A 21971-nucleotide genomic window follows, 5' to 3' on the forward strand; every position below is an offset into this window, starting at 1 on the left:
CCTGGCCAGCCCAAGGTCCCTCAGTCCCCGACCGCTGCACAGGGGCAGCCGAGGGACCATCTGGAGGCTCATTTGAAGAGCTCCCACGTCCCCACATCCCTGCTCCATTTCTCCTCGGATGGCTTATCAGCAGTGACTTTCCCGACAGCAATCGATAGAAAACATTTTATCACCTTCCCAGGCGGCAGGATCCGTGGAGTGGGTCTGATTTCTGTTTCTATGGTGACATCTTCCGGGCTTGTGAAAGATTTTGCCTTTCTTGGTTGTTGTTGGGTGGTGGAGATAAGGGGGTGGGGGGGGGGGGGAGCGAGGGGGGTTGGTGCTATATTTTTTGTTGTTGTAGGTTTTGCTTTTTTTTCCTTTTCTTTTTTTAATACCATTTTCAGCGTACCAAGGAAGCCGCCAGCCAGCCAAACACGATGCCCGCAGCGTACCCACAGCACTGCTGCTCGCTGGGAGGGGCCCCAGGGCAGCTTTCATCCCCGAAATGCCTCTGAAACCTATTGAGGCTCAAACTAGAGCCATCTCCCTCCTCCCCTCACCCACATCCCCCTTTCCACCTCTCTGGGCTTCTCTTGTCAGGCCTGGAAAAAGCCACTTGGCCACACAGCAGGGATGGCCTCAAGCACAAGTGACTGCTCAGGGCGTTTTGTAGTGCAGCTGATTTTGCTCCTCAGTTCTGCTCCCTCCTCCTTCTTCCCCTTCCTTTTTATCTCCCTCCACCTGCTTTGGTGGAAGAGGAGGGGGTTTTCACACAGCCCCCCACTGCCAGCCCCTGCCCTGCCAGCTGCAGTGACCCTGGGACCCAACCAAAGGGGCAAGGAGGGACAGCAGGGGGTCACTTCTTGTTTCTGGGACATGATCACTTGTCATCCCCTGCACGCAAATGGCCCAGTGCTTCTGCTGAGTTATTGGCACCTGAGGATCTCACTGACTGCCTAATTAATGTCTGCACAGTTCCCTCTCATCAGGGCTCCCTTTACCCCATGAAACCCATCAGTCCTGCCACGTGCCCCTGCCAAAACAGTCTGTATGCCCAGCTGGGAGCCACCCTCCTGGAGACACCCTCCTCTGAGAGCTGGAGGGACTGATAGATGGAAGGAGGGATGGATGGAGGGAGGGGTGACCTCTAATGTCTGGAGTTGCCCTATGCTGATGCATTTAGCAAAGCTGTCCCCAGCTCCTTGGCCCTTGTTTCTTGGGGACCCAAAGGGAAGCCTTTCTCCTCCACCCCCAAGTCCCCAAGAGGGCTGAACCTTTGTCCTTACTGCCAAGGGAACAGCTGCCCAGCTGAGGTGAACACCAGGCTCCAGCCTCCTGAAATCCTGACTGCATTCAGCACGCAGCAGCCCAGAGAGGCTGAGCAACACAAGGAAGCCAACGGTCCTGTGCACATCCTGAGATGTGCCATAAGAACTGGTCCAAGGACAAGGACAGGGAAGGACAAGACTCTTCCAACAGCATCAGTCCAGGTTGCCAGAGGTGGGTTTGAAAGGCACCACCAGCTTGGGAACACTCTGCCTGTACCTTTCCCGTAATGATAAAGCCACCCTGTTCTATTTAATTAATGTTTCTCAGTGGCACAGCCTTCAGCTACTAAAATAAGTAAATAAAATAGAACAGAGGTTTCTTCTTCTTTTTTCTTTTTATAATGGGAAACTCCAAAGCTCATAAAGTTGGAACCATGTCCTGGCATTAAGTGACAGTGGGGGGTTTGCTCCTTGCATCGGGCACAGACCCAAAGCACTTAAAAGCAAGGGCAGGAATGGGTAATGTGGGTCTGCCATCTCCTTACCCAGCCAAGAGAAATGCAGTGCCCGTGACACAGATCAGCACCCCTGCATATTTCATCTCAACGCAATGCCCTTATCTTTGACCCAAAATAAAAATTATTCCTTGCTCAGCGCTCTCAAAATACAAAATTATCTATGCATGCACTAATGCCACGTATCAATCAACTTCAAATGCAAATCCCCCCAGCATTTAGCCCTAATTTTACCATAAAAGGATGGGTCCACGCCAAGCACCTCGCTCAACATTATTCTAGGGAACAGCAGCTACCATCAGCAAATCTCCTGGTCATTGACAAATACTTGGATCCTCAGCTTTTCCTAATGGAAACAATCTGGCCGCTTCCTGAGAAAGGGCGAAGCACGGAAGGAGAGCAGCACGTTCTCTTCTCTCCCCCTTTTTCCTCCCTTCTAAAAAACCTCCGGAAACTGGTGTGGGGACGGGTGCTGGGGGAAGGAGAGCAGAGCTGGGTGGGAGCTCGGTGGGAGCAGCCAGACAAACCCCTCAGGGCTCTCCCTGTGAGGGGGGAGGACCAGCATCATCAGCCACAGTGGGGAGAGTCTGCACCCCATCCCTGCTGACAGAAACGCTGCTCAAAGGGAAGCTGGTTTGCCAGGATGTGTGGTGGGTAATTAGGGATTTGCAAGGCTGGGCACACTCTGCAAGTCTTTTTCTTCCTTTTCACAGAAATGAGGGAGCGTTGGTGGGAAAAGGCACTGTGCAAGCGACAGGAAAACACCAGGGAGCACTTGAAGGAATGTCAAAGTGTGGATCAAACCCAGCCCGTATTAAATGTCTTTCCAGGTTACTGCAAGGCTGACAGGGTGCGGATGGACAGACAGACAGCAGAGCTACTGCTGGACCATGACAAATACCAGTAAGAGCTCTGGAAAGGCTAAAAGTCCTTGAGCACATGCTATGCTTCAACTGCACAGAGTAGGAGAGCCCTCTCGAGTGGGTTGTCCCACCAGGACTGTCCCAGCACCACCATCAGTGATGCCACTACCAGACACAAGGTTTAATGAATTCCCACCCTGATCCACTTCATCGGATCCTGGGTCCCACTCACAGCCCTGGCAGTGCTGTGAGGGCGGCACACCACAGGTCCATCCAAATTTCCGCCCCGCATCCTCAAGGAACAATGGCCTGTGTGTCCCTCGGAGGCCCCTCCTGCCGCACGCGGCCGCAGCCGCCCTCGGAACACTCTCCCTCTTGTTCGCTTTGGCCGGGAAGCAGCGGAGCAGCAGGTATTTCCTGCCATCGGCTGCCATCCCTGCCTGGCCGGCCCCACAGGGGACACGCTGCTCCAGCTCTAGTCCCTGGGACCCCCAAGGGACCTGCCACCCCTCAGGGACAAAGCAGGAACCTGCAGCGGTTGCTGTCCTTCGGCAGGCAGGTGGCCCTGCTCCAAAGGGACACCAGCAGCTCCACACACCCCCCCGCTGTGCACATCCTGCTGGAAAAGATTTCCCTTCTGCTGTTCCAAGTCACAGCTAAAATGAGGCTCAAAAACGTGCAAAACGCTGGTTTTGCCTCGTTTCCTTTGTGTGTTTCAGTGTGTTCTGCAAACAGGGCACTTCCTCAGAGCTCTGCTTTGGCTCTCACGTTCGGGAATAAGAGAGAGGCTTTTATTTTAATAGGAAAACAGGATTATAAATTAGCAGTCAAGCTGCGAGAGCACAGAATCTTCCTCTTAAAATATCTGCACACGTTGCCATGGCCAAAGCTGGGTGTCAGCACCGGGGACACACGCACGGAGGGGTCCCGGGTGCCACCCCTCTTGGTGCAAAGCAGGTCTGGTGGCCACTGGCACGAGTGAGATGCACACGGGTAATCAGCTGCAACCTCCCAACAGCAAGGGCTTACACCAGATACCTGATGGAGAGGAAAATCCCAGGCAAGCATCAGGCAGCACTGCTGGCTGCAGCCAATTTTCCTCACTTAATATGTTTCCTGCACTCGTCCCCCTCCCTGACCTCGGCTCCTCCTTGGAGCACGTTCAGCCCCAGACACACCGCTGAGCACAGCCAAGGCCAGCGGGACTGCTGCCATTTCATCCCACCCCTTGGCTCCCAGGCCAGGGCTCCCGCCACGCTGCTGCACATCCCAGCTTCCCCCTGGGGCTTCCCACTCTGCCCGGGGCAGGATAAGTGGGCAGCCCCAAACACCTCGTGGGGTGATTGTGCTCTCTGCACCCATGGAAGGCTTGGAGAGAGGGGGGTGGGCAGACCACCTCCACCCTTTGTGAAGGGTGTTGTGATCCAGACTCAGATGAATACCTAAATCCAGCTCCAAATGCAAATCCAGATGTGGATCAGAATCCAGATCCAAATACTCATCTAAATACAGACCCACACCTAAGTGTAGACCCATACATGGTCCAGCCCTAATCCAAATGTGGATCAAAGCCCAGAAGCAGCCCCACCTCCAAATCCAGACCTGAGCCCTGACCCAGCGTCCTCATCCTGCCCACTGCCAGCAGCTGGTGGATGCTGCCCAATGGACTACCCTGCACCCAGCACCAGTGCCCAGTACCAGCACCTGGCAGGTGGTGCCCGGGAGGGTTCCCTGTACCCAGCACCGCTGCCACCCTCCCATGCCTGCTCCCTAACACTCAGCCCATGCTGCCCAGAAGCTGCCATACGGTTCTTGCTGCTGGCACCCAGGACTCACCGCACCGTGTGGAGCACCCTAGTGCCGGGCATGCCATGCCCAGTGCCCATCCCAGTGCCCAGTACCTGATGTGCCATGCCCAGTGCTCGCCCCGTTGCCCGGTACGTCATGCCCCGGCGCCCGTGTGCCGCGCCTCGGTGCCCGGTGTGTCGTACCCCGGTGCCCGGCGTGCCGTGCCCCGGTGCCCGTTCTGCCATTCCCAGCGCCCACCCCGGCGTGCCGTGCCCGGTATGCCCTGCCCAGCGCCCATCCCGGTGCCCGGCGTACCATGCTCGCCCCCGCCCCGCGGTGCCCGATATGCCCTGCCCAGCGCCCGCCCCGGTGCCCGCGGTGCCCGGCGTGCCGTGCCCGCCCCCTGCCCCGGTGCCCGCGGTGCCCGGTATGCCCTGCCCAGCGCCCGTCCCGGTGCCCGCGGTGCCCGGTATGCCATGCCCGCCCCTTGCCCCGGTGCCCGCGGTGCCCGGTATGCCCTGCCCAGCGCCCGCCCCGGTGCCCGCGGTGCCCGGCGTGCCGTGCCCGCCCCCTGCCCCGGTGCCCGCGGTGCCCGGTATGCCCTGCCCAGCGCCCGCCCCGGTGCCCGCGGTGCCCGGCGTGCCGTGCCCGCCCCCTGCCCCGGTGCCCGCGGTGCCCCGCGGCTCGCGGTGCGCGCCGCCCCCGCCGGGTGCGTGCCCGGTGCCACCGGCGGCGCTGCCGGCAGGTGTCGCCGCGGTCGCGGGCAGGCGGCGGGCGCGCGTGCACTTCCGACGGCGCTCGGTCATGCCCCCGCCGTCCCTCCCCTCGCTCCCGGCGCCGCGCGGGGCTCCCGCCCGCTGACACCGCCGAGGCGGCTCGCACGGCGCGGGAGAGCGGCGCGGCCGCCCGGGCATGGCCGCCGGGGCCGCCCCCGCCCAGCGCCGCCGCTGAGAGGCAGCGGGGCTCGGCCCGCCAGGTAAGGAGGGCTCCGGCTACGCGGCTCCCGGGGAGGGGGGAGAACCGGGCGGGCCGCTGAGCCCGGGGAGGGCCCGGGGAGGGCGGGGGGTGGTAGGGGCCGGCGGGAGGAGCGGAGGGGCCGAGCGAGCGGGCGCTGCCGGCGGCCGGGGGAGCCCTGCCCGCCGCCCCGTTACCCCCCCGGGGCTTCGCTTCGCAGCGGCGGCTGCAGCCGCTGGAGCGGCGGTGGCACCGCCGCCACATCCCCTTCCCTTCCTTTCCCTTCCCTTCCCTTCCTTTCCCTTCCTTTCCTTTCCCTTCCTTTCCCTTCCCTTCCTTTCCTTTCCTTTCCCTTCCCTTCCCTTCCCTTCCCTTCCCTTCCCTTCCCTTCCCTTCCCTTCCCTTCCCTTCCCTTCCCTTCCTTTCCCTTCCCTTCCCTTCCCTTCCCTTCCCTTCCCTTCCCTTCCCTTCCCTTCCCTTCCCTTCCGCCCGCGCTCCCACCGCACCGCACTCGCATTTCCAACCGCAGCCCGTTTCGGTCCCCCCCCAACCCTCCGAAACCCGCCTCGACCCCCCCAAAACGCGAGCCTGGCGCCGGGCTCGATGACGTCACGGAGGGGCTCCCCGGCCCCCCCGGTCCCGCGGGTGCGGGTGGCCGCGGTGCTCCCAGCTGGTGGTGCCGAAACGCCGAGGGGGGACATGGTGCATCTCTGATAGCCCCGAGCCCCCCCGAGCCCTTCTGCTGCAGCTGTGAAATTCCATTTAAATTCCTCTGTGTGTGTGTGTGTGTGTGTGTGTGTGTGTGTGTGTGTGTGTGTGTGTGTGTGTGTATGTATTCCCACCCCCGCTGGAAATGTGCAGCTGGAGTAGCACCCTGAGCATGGTGGTGGGATTCCAATGCAGATGCTGAGCTGCCCGGGGTCGGCATCCCGAGGGCTCTCCGGCCGGTGGAAGCGTCGGGCTGACGTCGCAGACCTGCTGGAGGTTCTCGCTGACGTCAGAGCAGGATGTTGCTGGGGTGCGTGTTTGTCCCCCACTGCCTTAGACAGAGCGCGATGCCATCCCTTAGGTGTGAGCAGGTTTTGGCTTTGGTGAAAGCTCTTGTGCCCACTGGCCCCTGCCAGCAATCCCCTTGGCTGTGAGCGGTGACCGGGTTGGCTGCCCTCAGGTGACCTCCCAAAGTGATGGTTTGGAAGAACAAACCCAACAGTTGGGGTTTTGCATGGGAGAGTGCTCCTAGGGCCCCGTGCCAGTGGAGGGAGGGCATTGCCAGTGGTGCCAGCACCTTCCAAGAGCTCTTCCAGCTCAGCTCCAGCTGCCCCAGCTCCTGGGCATCTCCGGAGCCTCTTTGGTGGTCCAGAAATGGTTTCCTGCTGAGTGATGGGACTTTGTGGAGTGCTCCTACCCCGCAGCTGCCTCCCCCAGGGTGGCAGCGTGTATTCCCCAGGTGGGTGAGCAGCGCCGTGGTGGCTCTGTGAATGTGGGTGCTGTCACCTGTGTGTCGGTGGCAGAGGGTTGGGGGACCCACGGGGGGTGAGGCAGAGGTTGGCTGTGCGTGGTGCCTGCTGGTGCTGAGACTGTGTCTCCTGGTGTCTGTCACTGCCTGATGAAAATGGACCTCGAGCTGCTGGGGGATGGAGTGGAGAAGGATGGGAAGAAGCCAAGTGAGATGGAGGAAAGGACATGTTCCCCCTGGGTGCTCTTCCCTCCCTGTTTCCCATGGGATCGAGGTGTGCCTCAAGGCTTGGTGAGAGCGATGATGGTGGGGGGTTCAGTGGGGGTCTGTGCACAAGGCTGGGGACACTGCATCCTGAGCAGCAGCTCTGCAGCCTGGGGCCGGGAGCTGTGTGAAGTTCAAGGCAGGAAGTGAGAAATAAAAAATAAAAATAAAAAAAAAATACCATAACCGGTAGAAACCGCCGTGGAGATTTAGGGAAGCGGCACGGCTGTGCCGTGGAGCCCAGAAAAAGTGTGCATCCTTGTCTGATGAGGAGCTGCCCGTGCCAGGGACCGCAGACCCACCTCTCCTCTCCCGGCTCTGTCTCCGCTGCAAGCCCCAGGGAACAATTGCATACAGAGTGCTTCGTTTCAGAGCCGCCACAGTCATTTCAGAGACCTTTTAGGCAGGAAAAGTGCTCTGTAGCGTGTAATTTGAAGGCTCTGCTCTGAACCTTCACTGTCGCTCTGCTAAATGATCCTCTGCTCTTCCAAACCTTTGCTGCCTGGAAACCAGTGGCAGTGACCTGGTTCCTGGCCTCACTCAGTCCGAGGTCTCCCTTCAGCTCTGTGCTAAGGTGAGGGGAGTTGCAGGTTGCAAGGAGCAGCCCGAGGTGGTTCTCTGTCTTGCATGGGGCCTCTCACATGTCAGAGTCCTGGGAGATTTCAGCCAGTCTTAATCATCTCTCGCCTATGCCTGAGCTGCAGAGGTTGTCACAGCTCGCTAAGGATTTTCCAGCCTGGAGGGTCGAACCTTGTGAGGGCTCTGCAGGAAAATCTAGGGACTCCAACTGATTTCCCTCTGAAATGGGGCAGCTGCAGAATTCTTTTCTATAACGTCCCTCAGGCTTGGCAGCTCACGGCAGGGAAGGACGGTTTGTTCTGACATCAGAGAAAATGGCACAACTTTGGTTTAACTGATGGAGCCACTCCACAGCCTCACTGGCAGCACCGGAGCTGAGCCCAGAGGTGCCGGACCATCAGTCAGTCAGGGAGCGTGGTATTGCTGGGAGTTTCCTCATCTTTCCTCTCCTGCCCATCCTTGTTAGCTGCCCTAAAACTTTTGTGGGTTGCAGGCACACCTGCAGGAGCAGAGCAAGCTGTGGGTTTCCTCTCGCCGTGGGCGCTGCCTCCCCTGCCAGGTGCAGGCAGGGCTCTGAGTTGCTGGCAGCCAGGGCATGCAGGCAGCTTGGCAGTGAGGTGCAGGAAAAGGGAAAGGATGGGGAGGAGGAAAAACATTTGAATATGAAGGGTTTGGCTGTCACCCGTCAGCCTGGTCCGGTCCCGTGCTGGGTTGGCACCGTGCACGCACCTGCGTGTCTCCTCTCGCCTCGCATGGCTTCGCTCTGCTTTGGATTCGCTCCTGGTTCCTGCTGAGACAGGAGAGTCCCAGTGATGGTGGATTTCTGCATGTCACCAAATCAGACACACGGCCAGGGCAGGGGGAACCGTCTTGAGTCCATGCTAGTGGGCTGAATCAGCCCTGCCAGGTTCGCATCTGCTCTTAAATCCAGCTGGTGCTGGGGACCCCACCCTCTCCCCAGGCAATTGCTGCCACTCACTAATGACAGGGCTTCTACTTGGCTTCTGCTTGCATCCTATCCCCCGCAGCAGGGCACGAGACACAGAAAAGGCATTTCCCTTTCCCTTCTTCACCTCTCAGAGAGATGCTCTGCAGCTACAGCCCTTCTGAAGAGCGGGCAGGATGCATCCCAGCTGGGGTGGAACAGGCAGACCTGTGTATCGTCCTGCCACCATCCTGTCCCGTTACCTGCTTGGAAACACGCTCAAAATCCATGTGCTCAGCATTGTGTGGATTTGGGATTTCAACATTGCGTGGATTTGGGGTTTTCCCCATGAGGGCTGGTATACAGCTGCTTGAGGCCGGCAGCAAGGAAGCTTTCGCCAGGTGTGGAGGGAGAGGAGGAAGAGGAGGAGGGAGGCAGGTGCAGGTGCTGGAGAACCGGTGTCACATCCAAGTGCAAAGAGCCGTCTCCAAGCAGCGGTCACCACCTGTGCCCACCAGTTCCAGGCTGGAAAAAACAACACATTCCAGGCAGTCAAGGGCCATCACCAGCTCTGCAAGATGGAGAGTTGCTTCCTGGTGCTGGCAGTCACCCCCGGTCCCCGGCGGGAGGGTGGGATCGCTCTGGGAATGCCGCTTCACCGCGGGAAGGTGGCAGCTTGGTTTTTGCTTCGGTTGCACGGCCTAGTTTTGAGAGCTGGAATATGCTCAAAGCTGGGCTTTCTGAGTTGCTTTTTTTGGTTTTGTTTTGTTTTAAATGACAGCATTTCCCCTTTAAATTTACATCTCTAGCTGGGGAACACAGAGCCTGGTGAGAGAGGGAGTGTGAGACTTTTATAAAAAGAACGAGTCGGGTTTTATTATCCCTTTGAGACGAGCAGGGAAAATCTATACTGAAGGCATGAAATAGCAATAAAAATGGACTTTTTGCCAAAGCAAAATTAATTGAGTGAATCTCAGTCCTCAAGCCTGAGCTCTGAGAGGCTTATGAGTTGGATATGAACCACGCTGCCCCCTTCCAGGCTCTCATCCCCCAAGGAGGGGAGGCAAATCCTCCCTCTGGTCCTCGGTGTGTGATGTGATCAACGCACAGTAGCAGAGGACTCGTGCTTGGGATACAGCAAGGCTGAGGTTGCCTCCAGCCCTGGTGATCCCTGGAGCAAGGACCTTCTCCAGGTCCATTGGCTTGGGGATGCTGATGATCATTGTTCCAGCATTTCCATCACTGTGAATCATGGAATCCCCTCTGGACTGTGGATTTGGGGGAGTTCAACAAGAGAAAGGAGGAAGACTGGACAGAGGCTCCTTGAACCCACTCTAGAAGCCAGAAGAGAATCCTGCTGTCTTTCCCTGGCCTGGGCTTGCTCTTATTGACTGTTTTCCTCCCTCATCTGCATCCTGCTCATGACACACTCTGGGGTCTGGCTCTCCAAAGTGCTTTCTGGGCAAATCCTTCACAGAAAAGGAAACTCCCCTCCTGAGGTTTGTTCTTCTGGATGTCATGTGCCGTGGCACCAGCTCAGCTCTGCCATTTTTAGGTGGAAGGATGGCAGGAGGAGCTGCTGGACAGAGCAGCAGAGGAAAGACAGATTCTTTTCAGCAGATGGTGCAAAGAGGATGAAGCTGTGTAAACCTCCTGAGTCCACCGGAGAGACGGAGATTAAATAGTGAGAGGGTTGAGAGGCAGCTCCAGGCAGGAGAAGGAAGGAGAAAAAAAGGCAAATGGGGGTGGAAATAGGATTGGAGAGTGGAACTGGGGAGAGAAACTGTTGGTTTGAACAGGCATCCCTCACCCACATGATGTCTCCCCTCCAATTCAGAGGGCCTAGATTCAGTGCCATAAAAATATAGCCCTTTTCAATCCCTTATCTTGCAGGAGCAGAAACAATTGGCCTGCAAAGAAGGAGAAAACAATCTGTTTGACTGACAAACAAAACCACATTTCTGCACAAAAGGAGGAGGAGGAAGAGGCAGCTGTCTGGCTGCTGCTTCGGCTTTTTTCCTTTCCCCTCCCTCTCCTGTCCCCTCGCTGACGGTGTCGGAGCAGAGTCGCTACCCTTGCCAGCAAAACACCCGCCATTCTGACTGGCTGGGTTCAATGTCAGGCTCCTGCAGCAAATGTCATTGTCCTCCCTGCTGTCACCAGCCACGGTGGAGATGCACCAGCCCTGCTATGATGCCCTCCTGGGGATGGTGCAGGGAAAGGTGGTAACCTGGGGCAGAGCCCTGCTGTCAGGAGAGGTGCCTGCTGGGTGCCAGAGACAGAAAGTGATGCTCAGGAGAGAGGGACCAAGTCCAGCAGCTCATGGCAGCTGAGTGGGGACAGAGGGGACACAGGAGATTCCTCATCAGGGGACCTTGGGGAAGTTCAGCCAGGTTGTGGGCGATGCTGATATCGCAGCACGTGGGCAGCATCCATGGAGCTCCCAAGTGCTGCAGCTGGAGATGCTGCTGGAGCCTTGTCCTTCTCCAGCTCTGTGCCTCGGTTTCCCTGTCTGCAAGGTCAGCAGGATAACACACAGATGCTGTAAGAGAGCTGGGGCATAGAAAGTTGTTAACTTGGCAAGTTGTTATCCCAACAAGTAGTTATTAATTACGGAAACCACCATACTAGCCAAATTGGTGCTGGGGGGAATCTGTCAGAGAGGAAGGAGCAGAGCCCATGGGATCTCAGCAGTTCTCCATCTCTCTGGAACAAACTCCTCACTTGGAGGCTCTTTTGAAAAAGAAGCTGATTTTCCCCATGTGATTCCCTGACCAGAAGCAGCAGCAGTTTCCTGCCTGGAACAGCTTTCCGAGGGGACTCTGCTCTATGGGGACACGTGAAGCAAACACCCACGCTCTGAAAACAGCCAAATGCAATACCCAGTGCCTGAACCTGGAAAAGCAGAGGCTGGAGCAAAACAATCTCTGCAGGGGCTGGTAGTGCACACAGAGGGAACTGAAGTAAATAAAGGGGCACAAGAAGCAAACCCTGAAGCCCCCAGGACACTCTTTTGATGCAGTTGCTGATGACCTACTAGAATCCACTGGAAAGATGATCCTGCAGTGGTGGGTGGTTCACTTTTTCCTCTTTTTATTTTTTAAGGAGCTGTTTCACTTCACAGCCAAGTAGCAAAATAACACATAAGAAATCAGAGATTCCAGGTGAGTTAATAACGAATAATGAGTCTCTCAGTTCCTGAGTGGTTCTCTTGTTGCCGCAGTCCAGGCATATAACAGCCTGGCTTTCCTGAGTATTCTCAGCCAGGCTTGTTGAAATGCTGGTATGGATTGATAGAAACATCCTGAATTCAAGGGAATTCAAGAGATCCAGCCTCTGCTTTCTTAGATTGTTGTAACAGAAGCTTTGGGGAATATTTGACATGAAACATGGGAAGAATTTGGTTTCTTTTTAATTCCTGGACCTGAAATGAAGAATTTTCTGCACTTTTCTTTCCTCTTTTATTTCAAAGGAAGATGAGAGGAACTATCCCTGCACGAGTCAAACTGCGGGCAAGGGAAGATACGAAAGATGACTGGACTACTTTTACAACTTTGGCACTTGACTTTCCTCCCCAGAAGGGGAAGATGCACTGTCAGCCTGTCTTGTGATCAGGCTGTATCTTTTTGTTACCCTGATAAACGTCAGCTGACCAGGCTGGGATGTAAAACAGCTCCATCTTTACCAGACCATTGCTGCTCTGCCTTACACACAGTATTTGGGCAGGAAAGGGCCCAGCAGCTCCCCACGTGAGCACTGCTTGCAGACTTTGCCTGGCCCCCCAAGGTCTCCATCTCCTCCTTGCCCTGCCATGGCCCCTCAGGGTCCTCCAGCACCCTCTCTCCTTTACCTACTTCTGCCCCCCACATTCTCCCTGACTTCTCCCTTCAGCTCCTTTCTCCGAGCTGAGCTCCAAGGGCAGAGGTGAGGGTTTGGCCTCTATGCTCAGTGCTGGTAGGTGCAATGCACAGCTTGTGCTGATAAAGTAAATCTAACAAAGATGTGGAGTTTGGCTCCTGGGCAAGACAGAGCATTCAGTTTTTAGCAGATTCCTGCTTCTCTGGTCCCACACGTTCCGAGCATGGCCATGGGAGCAGCTCTCGGGGTGAAGCCAGAGTTTGGCTTAGCTCAGGGCTTGAGGATATGAGGCAGAGTGGGTTATGCTGAAGCCCTGTCGCTCACTTTCGGACTCTGGAGATGTCTGGATGCTCCCAGTCCCTGGCTGTTGGGATGGTATTTCCCATGGCAGAGCCAGCATTTGGTGAAGCAGCACACATCCATGTTTTTTCCAGAACCTACCTGGAACCTCTCCTTTCCCTGGGCATCTCCCACCCCTTCCACCAGCTGCAATCACACAGTCCAGAAGCTCATCCTCGATGTTACTCTGCGCTCGTGTCTCTTGGGACTTGGCCAGCGTGTGTCAGGGCTACGCGCCTCTTCCTCTCCAGCTGCTCTGCGCTCGGCTGCGTCACCCGGAGCATCCCTTCCTCCTGCCAGGGGTGGCTTTGCACATCCTGTTTCCCGAGTTGCCTTGCCCTGATTTATACTAGGTCACAGGCGTGTGGGTCCCTCACTTGGCCGTGGCAGCACAGCCTCTTTGATTAGGTGTATCTCCAAGCATGACTTCCATCTGCCCGTCAGTCGCTATAGCTAATTCCTGCAGCATTTACAGCCATGCAGGGGCCTCGGTCCTATGGAATAGCCACTGATGGTGGCAGGACTGTGCTAAATGATCTATTCCACACGTTTCACCTCTTTCCTGTTCGCAAATTGTTGGCGATTTTTTGTAGTTGCATTAAGTATTCCGAGTGGCTGCGATTTCCCCCATCGTATTCATTATTCAAAATTGTTCTCCAGATAATTTCTGCAAATAATTCGCAGTCTTTGCTCTTTTGTGAATACTCGGTCTCAAGAATGAGAGTCGTTTTAATTGGGATCTCACATCACATGATGGGTTTTGGCTTCCCGATTGGGCGGGCTTAATTTTTAGGCTTGAGGTTTGGGGAGGGAAACTGTTGCAATTAAGAATTTGAAATTCACTTTCTTCCAATATCTTTAGTTGACGCTTAACATTAACAGTCTGTCTTGCTTTTTTTTTTTTTTTTTTCCCCCCTTCCTGGCCAAAAATCCCTGTTGGTAACTTGTTGGCAAGAAACACTTGGAGAATATAAACAAAAAGGTGGCACCAAAACAGCTAAATTTAACATATCTGAAAACTGGAGTGATGATTCACAGTGGTTTGTTGTGTATTATTCACCTCACTCTGGTAAAAATAATGATGAAAATAATTTAGAAACATAAAAAGTCACATAGCAAGGGGACATTTATAGCACTTGGTTTCATAAAATCTTCCCGTCAGCGGTTCTCTGTGTGCCTGAGAAACATCCTGTGGGCTGGCTGGTGTGTTGTACCCTGGCCCTTGATGCTCCAGGCCTGGGCTGGGGCTGCTGCCGGCTCAGTGGAGGGAAGGAAGGTTCAACCATCCTGGCACCTCATTGTAGGAGCAGGTGTCACACCTCATACTGCCTTGATCCGCACCCTCAGCAGGAAAGACTCCAGTTGCCTCATGCAGAGCTCGACTCCAGGCAGAGGGTGACCGTAAGTGACTTGCCCAAGGTCACACTCCAGCTCCCTGGTTCAGCTGGAAATAGCTCCAAGGTCTCCTGATCCCCCCAGCAGCCCCCTCGCTGCCAGGCGAGACGGAAAGGTGCAGAGTTCACATGTCTTCTCTAACCGACAGCCTGGCTCCTGCCACCTCACCTAAAACCTCCTTGGCTCTACTTTCTGCCCCTCACCCTTGGGCTGAGTCAATACAGCCCCCTCTCAGCCCCCCCTTAATAACACGGGCTCCTGTGGCATATTTATGCCTCAAAGTGGAGCGCTGCGCCGGCGTTCCCGTTCGTGCGGCACCCGCACAGCCCGGCTGCTCGCTTCCACCAGCTGCTGCTGCCGATTTCCCTTAAAAATAAAACCCCTCTAAAGGTACAGCAGGGACACCTTAAATGCAGAGCTGTGGCGTGCAGTTAATCATATCCTCTTAACGGGTTTATTCGCTCATTAAATATTTAAGACTCGTTTCTCTTTATCAATAGTGTGGAGGCGTGCAGGCCCCGGTGCAAAGATTTATGCACACAATAGGATCGGTGCATTTAGATTTGTTTGAAGGGATCTGAGAGCCATTTAAAACTCGACCGAGGGGGACGGTTTCTGCTGCCACTGTTTTCCTCTGGTGAGGTTTCTGCCTCCTCACTGTGGCTGGGAGGTGGCAGGAGGGGAGGTCGGGGGGTGTGGGCTGAGGGCTGCCTCTGGTACCCTCTTCGTTGCTTTTGAAATAGCTGTGCCCTCTTTTTGAGGGATGCTGAGGTCTTGGAGGGGATGTATCTGGCTTGAGCGTCTACTAGTGATGAGGATGGTCTGTGTGTGGAGGCAGTACCTGGTGCTGGGAGTGTGTTTGTGGAAGTGGTATTTTGATCCCTCTTTCCCATTGCTGTCTGTGTGAAGAGCTTTGCTGTTGCGGCTCAGATGTGAATTCCAGCTCGTCTGGCGCCGTTCGGGAGCCGTCATGCAGGTGCAACATCTGTTGTTCTTCTGTTATTACCTGGGCTCTGCTCTTCATGCAGGTGTAAGAGCAGTGGTGGCCTTTTCAGTTCAGAGGATAGGGAGGGACAAAACCCACACCATCATCCTGGCTCTTCCTCCCCATCATCTGCCCCCCTGTCCACTGTGGCTTGCCAGCCTGGACCTCCATCCTGAGCATCTTCCTCCAGCACCCACCATCTCCAACCTGCACCCATGCCTGGTCTACAGTCCCTACGTGGGGCTCCATGGCTTCCAGCTGCTGCCAGATGTCACTCACCCTGGGTGCATGGAGGTGATTCCTCCTGCCTGTGTGCTCCCCACTGATGTGTGTGTGCCTGTTCCCGGAGCTCCAAGGGCTGTGGGTTGTGATGTGGGGTGTCAGACAGGGCCAGGGGCCTCACTGTGTGTCCGATGCAGTTGCACAGTGTGACCTGTACCCCTCCTTCCATGGAGCGCGTTGCTGGAGCTTGCAGGGACAGCAGGTCCTGGCATGCAGGACTCTATCTCCATCTCAGCAGCCTCTGCTTAGACTGGGAGGGAACATCTCATGCCAAGACCTGTCCTCCCCAGGCTGCAGCTCAGAGTCAGAGATGGCAGCAGCTGACGCCCATTTTTTTTTCGCCCCCTGTGGCATCCTGGCAGGTTCTTCCCGCAGCTTTGCATGCAGCCAGACATGCCTGTTCCAAAAACTCCTCTCCAGGAGGTGCCGGGGGTGGATAGGAAGGGTGAGTAGCTGCAGTGGCAATGGGCAGAGCTGGCAGCTCCCTCCTGAGGGTGTGAGAAATACCCCAGCTGGATTATTGACAGCCCAGAGCATGGGAAGTGCGTGCATGCGTCAGATATTTACCCAAACCTCTCCTGCTTTGCAATGTGCCCACGAAAAAAAGGATCTGACAGCAATAAAACTGTCGGGCGGCTGCTGCTGCTTTTTTTTTAAAGTTCTATGATAGCTTCTCCCCCCCCTTTTTTTAATAGCTAATGCATCTGTCACTACTTTCCTAATGAGCTTTCCGAAAAGGGCCTTGGGGACCTCTACCTCTCCATGTGGGCTTGGATCAGAGCATACTCAGGGGAGACAGAGAGGATTCAGCTCCCTCTTTCACCCCCATCCCCTCCCCAAACTCCTCTCCGAGGGCAGGTTGTCCAGAGGGAGGGGAAGGCAGCAATATCTCAGCACTCTGTGAGCTGGCGTTCACCCCCTGCAATCACAGCCAATAATGACAAAAAGACGGGGCTGCTGCCAGAGATAGAGAGCTGAGCTCCAAGCGTTACAGCAATGTCACAGCCTTGGGACTGCTGCTGGCTGCTACTGGAAAGAAATTTCCTCACAACAGGCAGAGTTATAGGAAGGAGCCATTGATTGCATTAAAAAACACCCTCCCCACCTCTTTTTTTTGGCATGGATTTTCAAGGCTGCTTTTTTTTTTTTTCCTCTCCCCCCCCTTTCTCTCTCCATTTGCCATTGAAGTTGCGTTCAATAAAACCCATCGCCCGAGAGCGTCTGTTCGCATGTTCTCAGCAGTACAATGGGCAGAGGACTGCAGTGTGCAGAGCCCCAGCCAGCCTCTGCAGACAATGAGGGGCTGGCAGCGGGGCAGGGGGGGGCTTCTAGTTTATTTTATTTCATTTTTCCCCCACCTGCCAGCCCCCACTACTAATTGTAATCACAAAAGGCAAATGGGAAGGGACTGGGGGAGCAAGGCTGTGGTTCACTGGGGTCATGGTCTCCATCAGTCATTCTCCCAGCCTGTTGCTGGGTAAAAGCTCGGCTCCTTGGTTTATCAAAATGACTGTGCAGTAAAAGCCTCTTTGCCCAAACCTCCACCCCCCAAAAAAAGCTGTTTCAACTGACTCAAAAAGCCTGAATTTCCCATTATCATCCATGGGAGACTTTCTGTTGACTTCTCTATGCACAGAAGGGAAAACAGAGGGTTTGGTGATTCAGGCACAAACCTGGGATCTCTTCCTTTCGCTGATGCTGTTGGCAAATCCTTTAGGATTTAGCCCAAATCATCCAGGGACCAAATGCTGCCATCAGGCACAAGGGGATGCACCACTTGGCAGGAGTGAATCCCTAATTGTGCTGTGCCAGAGTGCCCCTCAGCTGTGAGATGTAACAGTTGCTCACCCTACTTTGTGTGATGGTGGAGAAGCTAATAGCTAATAATGCCAGGGAGATGCTTCCAGATCTCTAGATAAAAGGTGCTCAAGGAGGGAGAATTATTATCAACATGGGCCAAAGAGCTACAGGGGATTCGAAATCTGTTTGTGTTTGTAGGATGTAACCACTAAGGAGGGAGAGACTGGGACAATGGAGCATGCACAGCACTAATGGAATGAGCGTAGGAAAGAGGATATCTCTGGAGACCCTTAGAAACCATTTCCCAGTGGTAAGATCTACTTGGGTTGTTTGTTCTTCTTCCCAGATGAGAGCTGCAGTCGTGGACGCTTTTATCACTTATGAGCTGGACTAGATGGAGGCTGGAGAGTGTATTGTATGGGCAAGCCCGCCTGGCTTTCCAGTGGGTGGGTACGGATTTGTCCAGTCTCAGCTTCCATTTCTGGCTTTCAGAGCTGTGTTTTATGAAAGAGGAACCTGGACTGGGCATTTCAGACCTGTTTTTCAAGCTTACGGGGTGCAGGTTTGGCCTCTGGTAGAGGTGCAAGGGCATGACTCGGGCACCTTGAGGGTGCAGTGGAAGGGTTGTTCAGGGTGAGCTCATCCTGTCCCAGCTTGGGATGGAGCCTTGGGACATGGATTGGGCTGAGGTGTGGATTTAGAACAGCTCCATGGTAGCATCTGGTGGTTCCTTACAGCCATTTCACTCAGAGATTCTCTTTTTCCAGCTGATTCACTCGTTTCTTGATGAGGTGACAGTAAAGCTCGCTCAGGCTCCACATACTAACACACCGAGGTCCAGGCTGGAGACTCCTAACAAGCTCTGAGCCCGGTGGGGCCAGGGACTGTACAAACACAGGTTGTCTCGTGAGATTAAAACCAAGCTAGGCAAGCTGCTGTTTGTTGTCTGTGGTCTGGCAGTGCTGAGAGACCTGTACATTGCTGTGCAGAGCGTTGGGCAGGCAGGTGAGACACAGTCAGCATCCATCCCGGCTCCCCTGGAGCGTACATCCTGCTTGCCCACAAATCCTCCCTTCCATCCTGCTCCAAAATCACGTCACCTTTCCTTTGCACCCTGAGACAGCCCCATTTTGTGCTCAGGGGAGCTGCAGCCTCTCTCACTGGAGACCTGCAGCACACCATGCTCTTTTTTTTCCCCTCTCCTGTCCTTTTTTTTTTTTTTCCTCTCTCCTGGACACTTTACTTAGGTTCTTTCTTCCCTCTCATTTTCTCTACCATCAAATGAAAGCCATTCAGACCAAAACGGTTCAGTCTGCTCTTTGTGTCTGGAAAACAGAACACCAAAGACAGCTGGACCTACCCGAGATGGCCACGGCCGTGGCAACAGTGGCTCTTTGTTAGCGCTGTTGTCTCTGCCCCTATCTCCAGTGTCTGGGGCCCTGTCTCTTTAAAGCTTTAGTGTGCTGTGTCAAAGCCAACAGAGAGTTCAGCTTATTAATGGATTCGCTAGGTTAATATCCCAACAGTTTGGTGTGGTGGGTTTTTTTTTCCCTTTCCACCAGCATAATTTAGAAAGAGGGGGAGGGGGAGAGAAAGATAACCCAGTCCCATTTCTGGGGAGGAGGGCACGGCATGGCTCATTGCTTTGGAGAAATGGAGCTGGAATGGTTGGTCGGGGCCACGAGAAGGTGGTGGCCCAGCCCTTCGCCTTCCTGTCTGTATGTACATCTCTCTCTATCTCCTTCTCCTGCGGGGTTCCCTGCATCAAAGCTTCTTCCAGTTCTTATGCTAATGAGGTGCATTAATGCTTAATGACTGTGAACAGGCTTGTTTAATTGCACCTATCTGAGCAGGAGGCACGTTGCTGTATAAGAGGGAACGACCATGTAAGCAGCTGCATGCCCTCCTGGACAGTCTTAATTACATGTAAAACTGATGTGATCTAAACCACCAGGCTGGTGATTAGTTTAGTGAGGCAGGTGGTACTTTGCAATTCAGTGCCTCAGAAACTCTAGAGCAAGTGAGATCAGATTCTTTCGTAGGCTATGGAGGATAAGGCAAGCCCTGATCATCCTTGAATTTGATGTTGGGTGGGGACAAGCACGGCATAGTAGATTAATTTAATTAATTTATTGCAGTTAGTTTGCAAAGACATTATCCGCCAGCGTCTGTGCAGAATACTGAGCAGTCCCATTAATGCAATGCTATTTTGCCTGTAAATCCTCTCCCCCCGCCCCTTACAGGAGGAATGAGCTGCGATGGTCTCAGCTTTCTGCAGCGTTATCTCGCGCTGGTTGAATACGACTGATTGTCTGAACTACAAAGGGGCCCGGCTAATGCAAAGCCATCCCTATTGGCACCAGACCTAGATTAATGACTCTGCATGCATTGACTTGGCTCCAAACTGGATTTCCCTAAAGCAGCTCGCTGCTGTCTGCACTCCCGTATCCTCTAACCGGGCTGGGATTGTTGGGCTGGCGAGAGCCGCGGATCTGGGAGCACCTCCAAGTGGGAAGGCTGTGGATTAGGGGTGCGCAGGTATGAAGGTACCTGTTATCGCCAACCATCTGCTGCTCATTACCCGGCCTCGCCGCTTGTGGTTGTTTGTTTTGCTTTTATTCACCGGAGGGGGGATGTTTTTTTAAAAACAAAACAACCTTTTTTCAGAAATGGCTTTGAGCAGGGGGGAAAACTGAATCCAGCAGGATTTTGGGGGCGGTTGTGCTCCCAGGATAGGTATCTCTTGACTGGGTGGATGCTCACCCCTTCCCCGTCCCCAATCCGGGCTCTTCCCCTCGGCTCCTCTCCCTTGGGCACTTCCTCCCTGTTGCTGTCCCATGAACTCTCTGATCTCCCCTCTCCCTGCCCACCCGGGCCCCAGCCAAAGCTCTTCCTGACGTTACTCCCACAACAACCACTTCCTTCCCGTCCCGGCAGCCCCCAGCTCCGCAACCGTCCCTGCCCGGCCCCCGCTATCTCCCTGAGACCCCTCTCCTGCTCCTGCACTTCCAGCCACCGCTGTTTATTTTTTAAAAGGGCTCAGAGGCTCTTTCTCCTGGAGTGAATCCCATGGCCGCAGGGCTGCCCGCGTGGTGGGGTCACTCAGCGTCTCACTTCCACCATGAGAGCCTTCTGCTGGTGTCCACAATACCCACGGGGTTTGGGGATCTGAAACCCACCACCTGGGGCATGTTTTAAGCCAACACACCAGGACCAGCTCCCTAAAGCGAAGCATCCCCCCAAGCCTGACGTGCTTCAGGCTCAGCAGGGAGGGACGGCCTGGCCATGGCAGCCGCCTGCGTGTGGTGGGAAGGTGGCAGGGCGGGAGCTGGGGAATAGGTAGAGGAGGTGTGTGGTGGGGGATGAGAGTGCTGTGGTGTTTTCCATGGTGTCTTCCTCGGTGTCTTCCTCCCAGTCAACATGTTTGCTGGGAGGAGAACGCACGTGGCCATGGTGGGGGCAGCAGCTGAGGACAGGGGCTGGCAGGAGGAGACACAGGAGCCTGAGGGGAGGACAGGGACCTGCCTGGTTTTGACTGGGAGCTCTCCCTCCATGGGAGCAAGCCCCACTCTGAGGGGCTGCAGCTACCTGTCTCCCTGTGGGGAAGAACAGCAGCTCCTCTGCCACCTGCCTTCCCCTCGCACACCCCACCATGGCTGTTCCCCTCCTCGTCCCGCCAAGGCACATTTTGCTGCACCAACACTTGGCCTTGCAATGGCTCTGAGGCAGACTTCGGGTGAAAAAGCAGACTTTTCCTCTCAGAGAAGCCACCCTAAGTGCAACTCTGTGGTGGTGGCACCAAGACAGCCCCTGAGCATCGTGGCATTGCTGCTCCCAGGGACCACCCGAGACCTGGCTGCAGTGGCAGTGTCACGGCCACCCACAGTGCCACCACTCTGAGTGGGACAAGCACCCCGAGACACCCCACTACTGTGAAATCAGTTTTGCTCTCCTGAAGAGAGATGCTGTGAAACCAGTGCCATGTCAGGGTGCATCCCCTGGGGGGGGCTCAGCCCTGCCTTGTGTGCGGGTGAAACACCCTCGCACTGAACCCCCAGCCTGAGCAAAACCTTTTTTTAGCACTCCCCTATTTGCCAAGCGTACTTCCTTTCTTTTGATTCTTACCACCTACATACAGTCTGACTGCAACAGCAAAAAAAAAAGGGGGGGGGAAGAATTGCAACATTCAGTTGAAGGCTTTTCTGTCTAATGACGTTAAATTTATTAACCAAAACTCCAGCTGCACCAGGCTGGGATCTAATAATATTCAGGCTATGGAGACATCAAGTAGAAAGGAGCTTAAAGCCCTTTTTATTTCACAGTAAAACTGTCAGTAAATAACTGGATTGTCTTGAGACTGAGAAAATGGGGATTTATCTTCCTGAACATGAAAAGTGTGCTTATTTTTTTTTATCAGCTTCAAAAAGCCCCAGCAACCTTGATTTTCCTTCCACACCGTTCTCAGCAGCTCTGCCAAGCCCCAAAACCACACAAATCAAGAGACAGGCTCTAAAGATATTTTTAATTAAATTAATTCCTTTTCCTTCCTTCCCCATTTCTCCCTTGTCCCCTCCTCCATCCTCTCTTTCTCTCTCCCTGTGTCCCCAGCTAATGACTTCTAAGCACTGTGACATTTCAGCACTGGCTGTCACTAACACCACACCTCCGTGCTGGTTATAAATTGGGCACAGAGACATAAAATTCCCTGCAGAAGGTCC

At 54.8% G+C, this 21971-nt stretch overlaps 2 protein-coding genes across 4 annotated transcripts in view; one reads left to right on the forward strand and one right to left on the reverse strand.

Moving 5' to 3' along the window:
• Positions 1-3372: 3372 nt before the first annotated feature.
• On the reverse strand, positions 3373-5667 carry LOC135423252 (serine/threonine-protein phosphatase 1 regulatory subunit 10-like). The gene is made up of 2 exons (XM_064673305.1): positions 4071-5667; positions 3373-3666 (listed from the first exon to the last, which is right to left on the reverse strand). Exon 1 carries the CDS (start codon positions 5632-5634, stop codon positions 4483-4485), a length of 1152 nt encoding a protein of 383 aa, XP_064529375.1. The 5' UTR covers positions 5635-5667; the 3' UTR covers positions 3373-3666; positions 4071-4482.
• Positions 5254-21971, forward strand: part of RAI1 (retinoic acid induced 1) — a 74527-nt gene continuing 57809 nt past the window's right edge. For 2 of the 3 annotated variants that reach the window (XM_064673301.1, XM_064673297.1), the window contains exon 1: positions 5254-5392. The gene's annotated coding sequence lies outside the window, so the exon portion shown is untranslated. Of the gene's footprint in view, positions 5393-17451; positions 17564-21971 lie in introns of all 3 variants that reach the window. The other variant, XM_064673300.1, reaches the window with a different exon arrangement.

Source organism: Pseudopipra pipra, chromosome 16 (genome assembly GCF_036250125.1).
Source record: "Pseudopipra pipra isolate bDixPip1 chromosome 16, bDixPip1.hap1, whole genome shotgun sequence".
NCBI lineage: Eukaryota > Metazoa > Chordata > Aves > Passeriformes > Pipridae > Pseudopipra > Pseudopipra pipra.

Excerpts from the sequence above, each read along its gene's own strand:
- LOC135423252 (XM_064673305.1), bottom strand. The coding sequence starts at position 5,634 with ATGTGGCGGCGGTGCCACCGCCGCTCCAGCGGCTGCAGCCGCCGCTGC.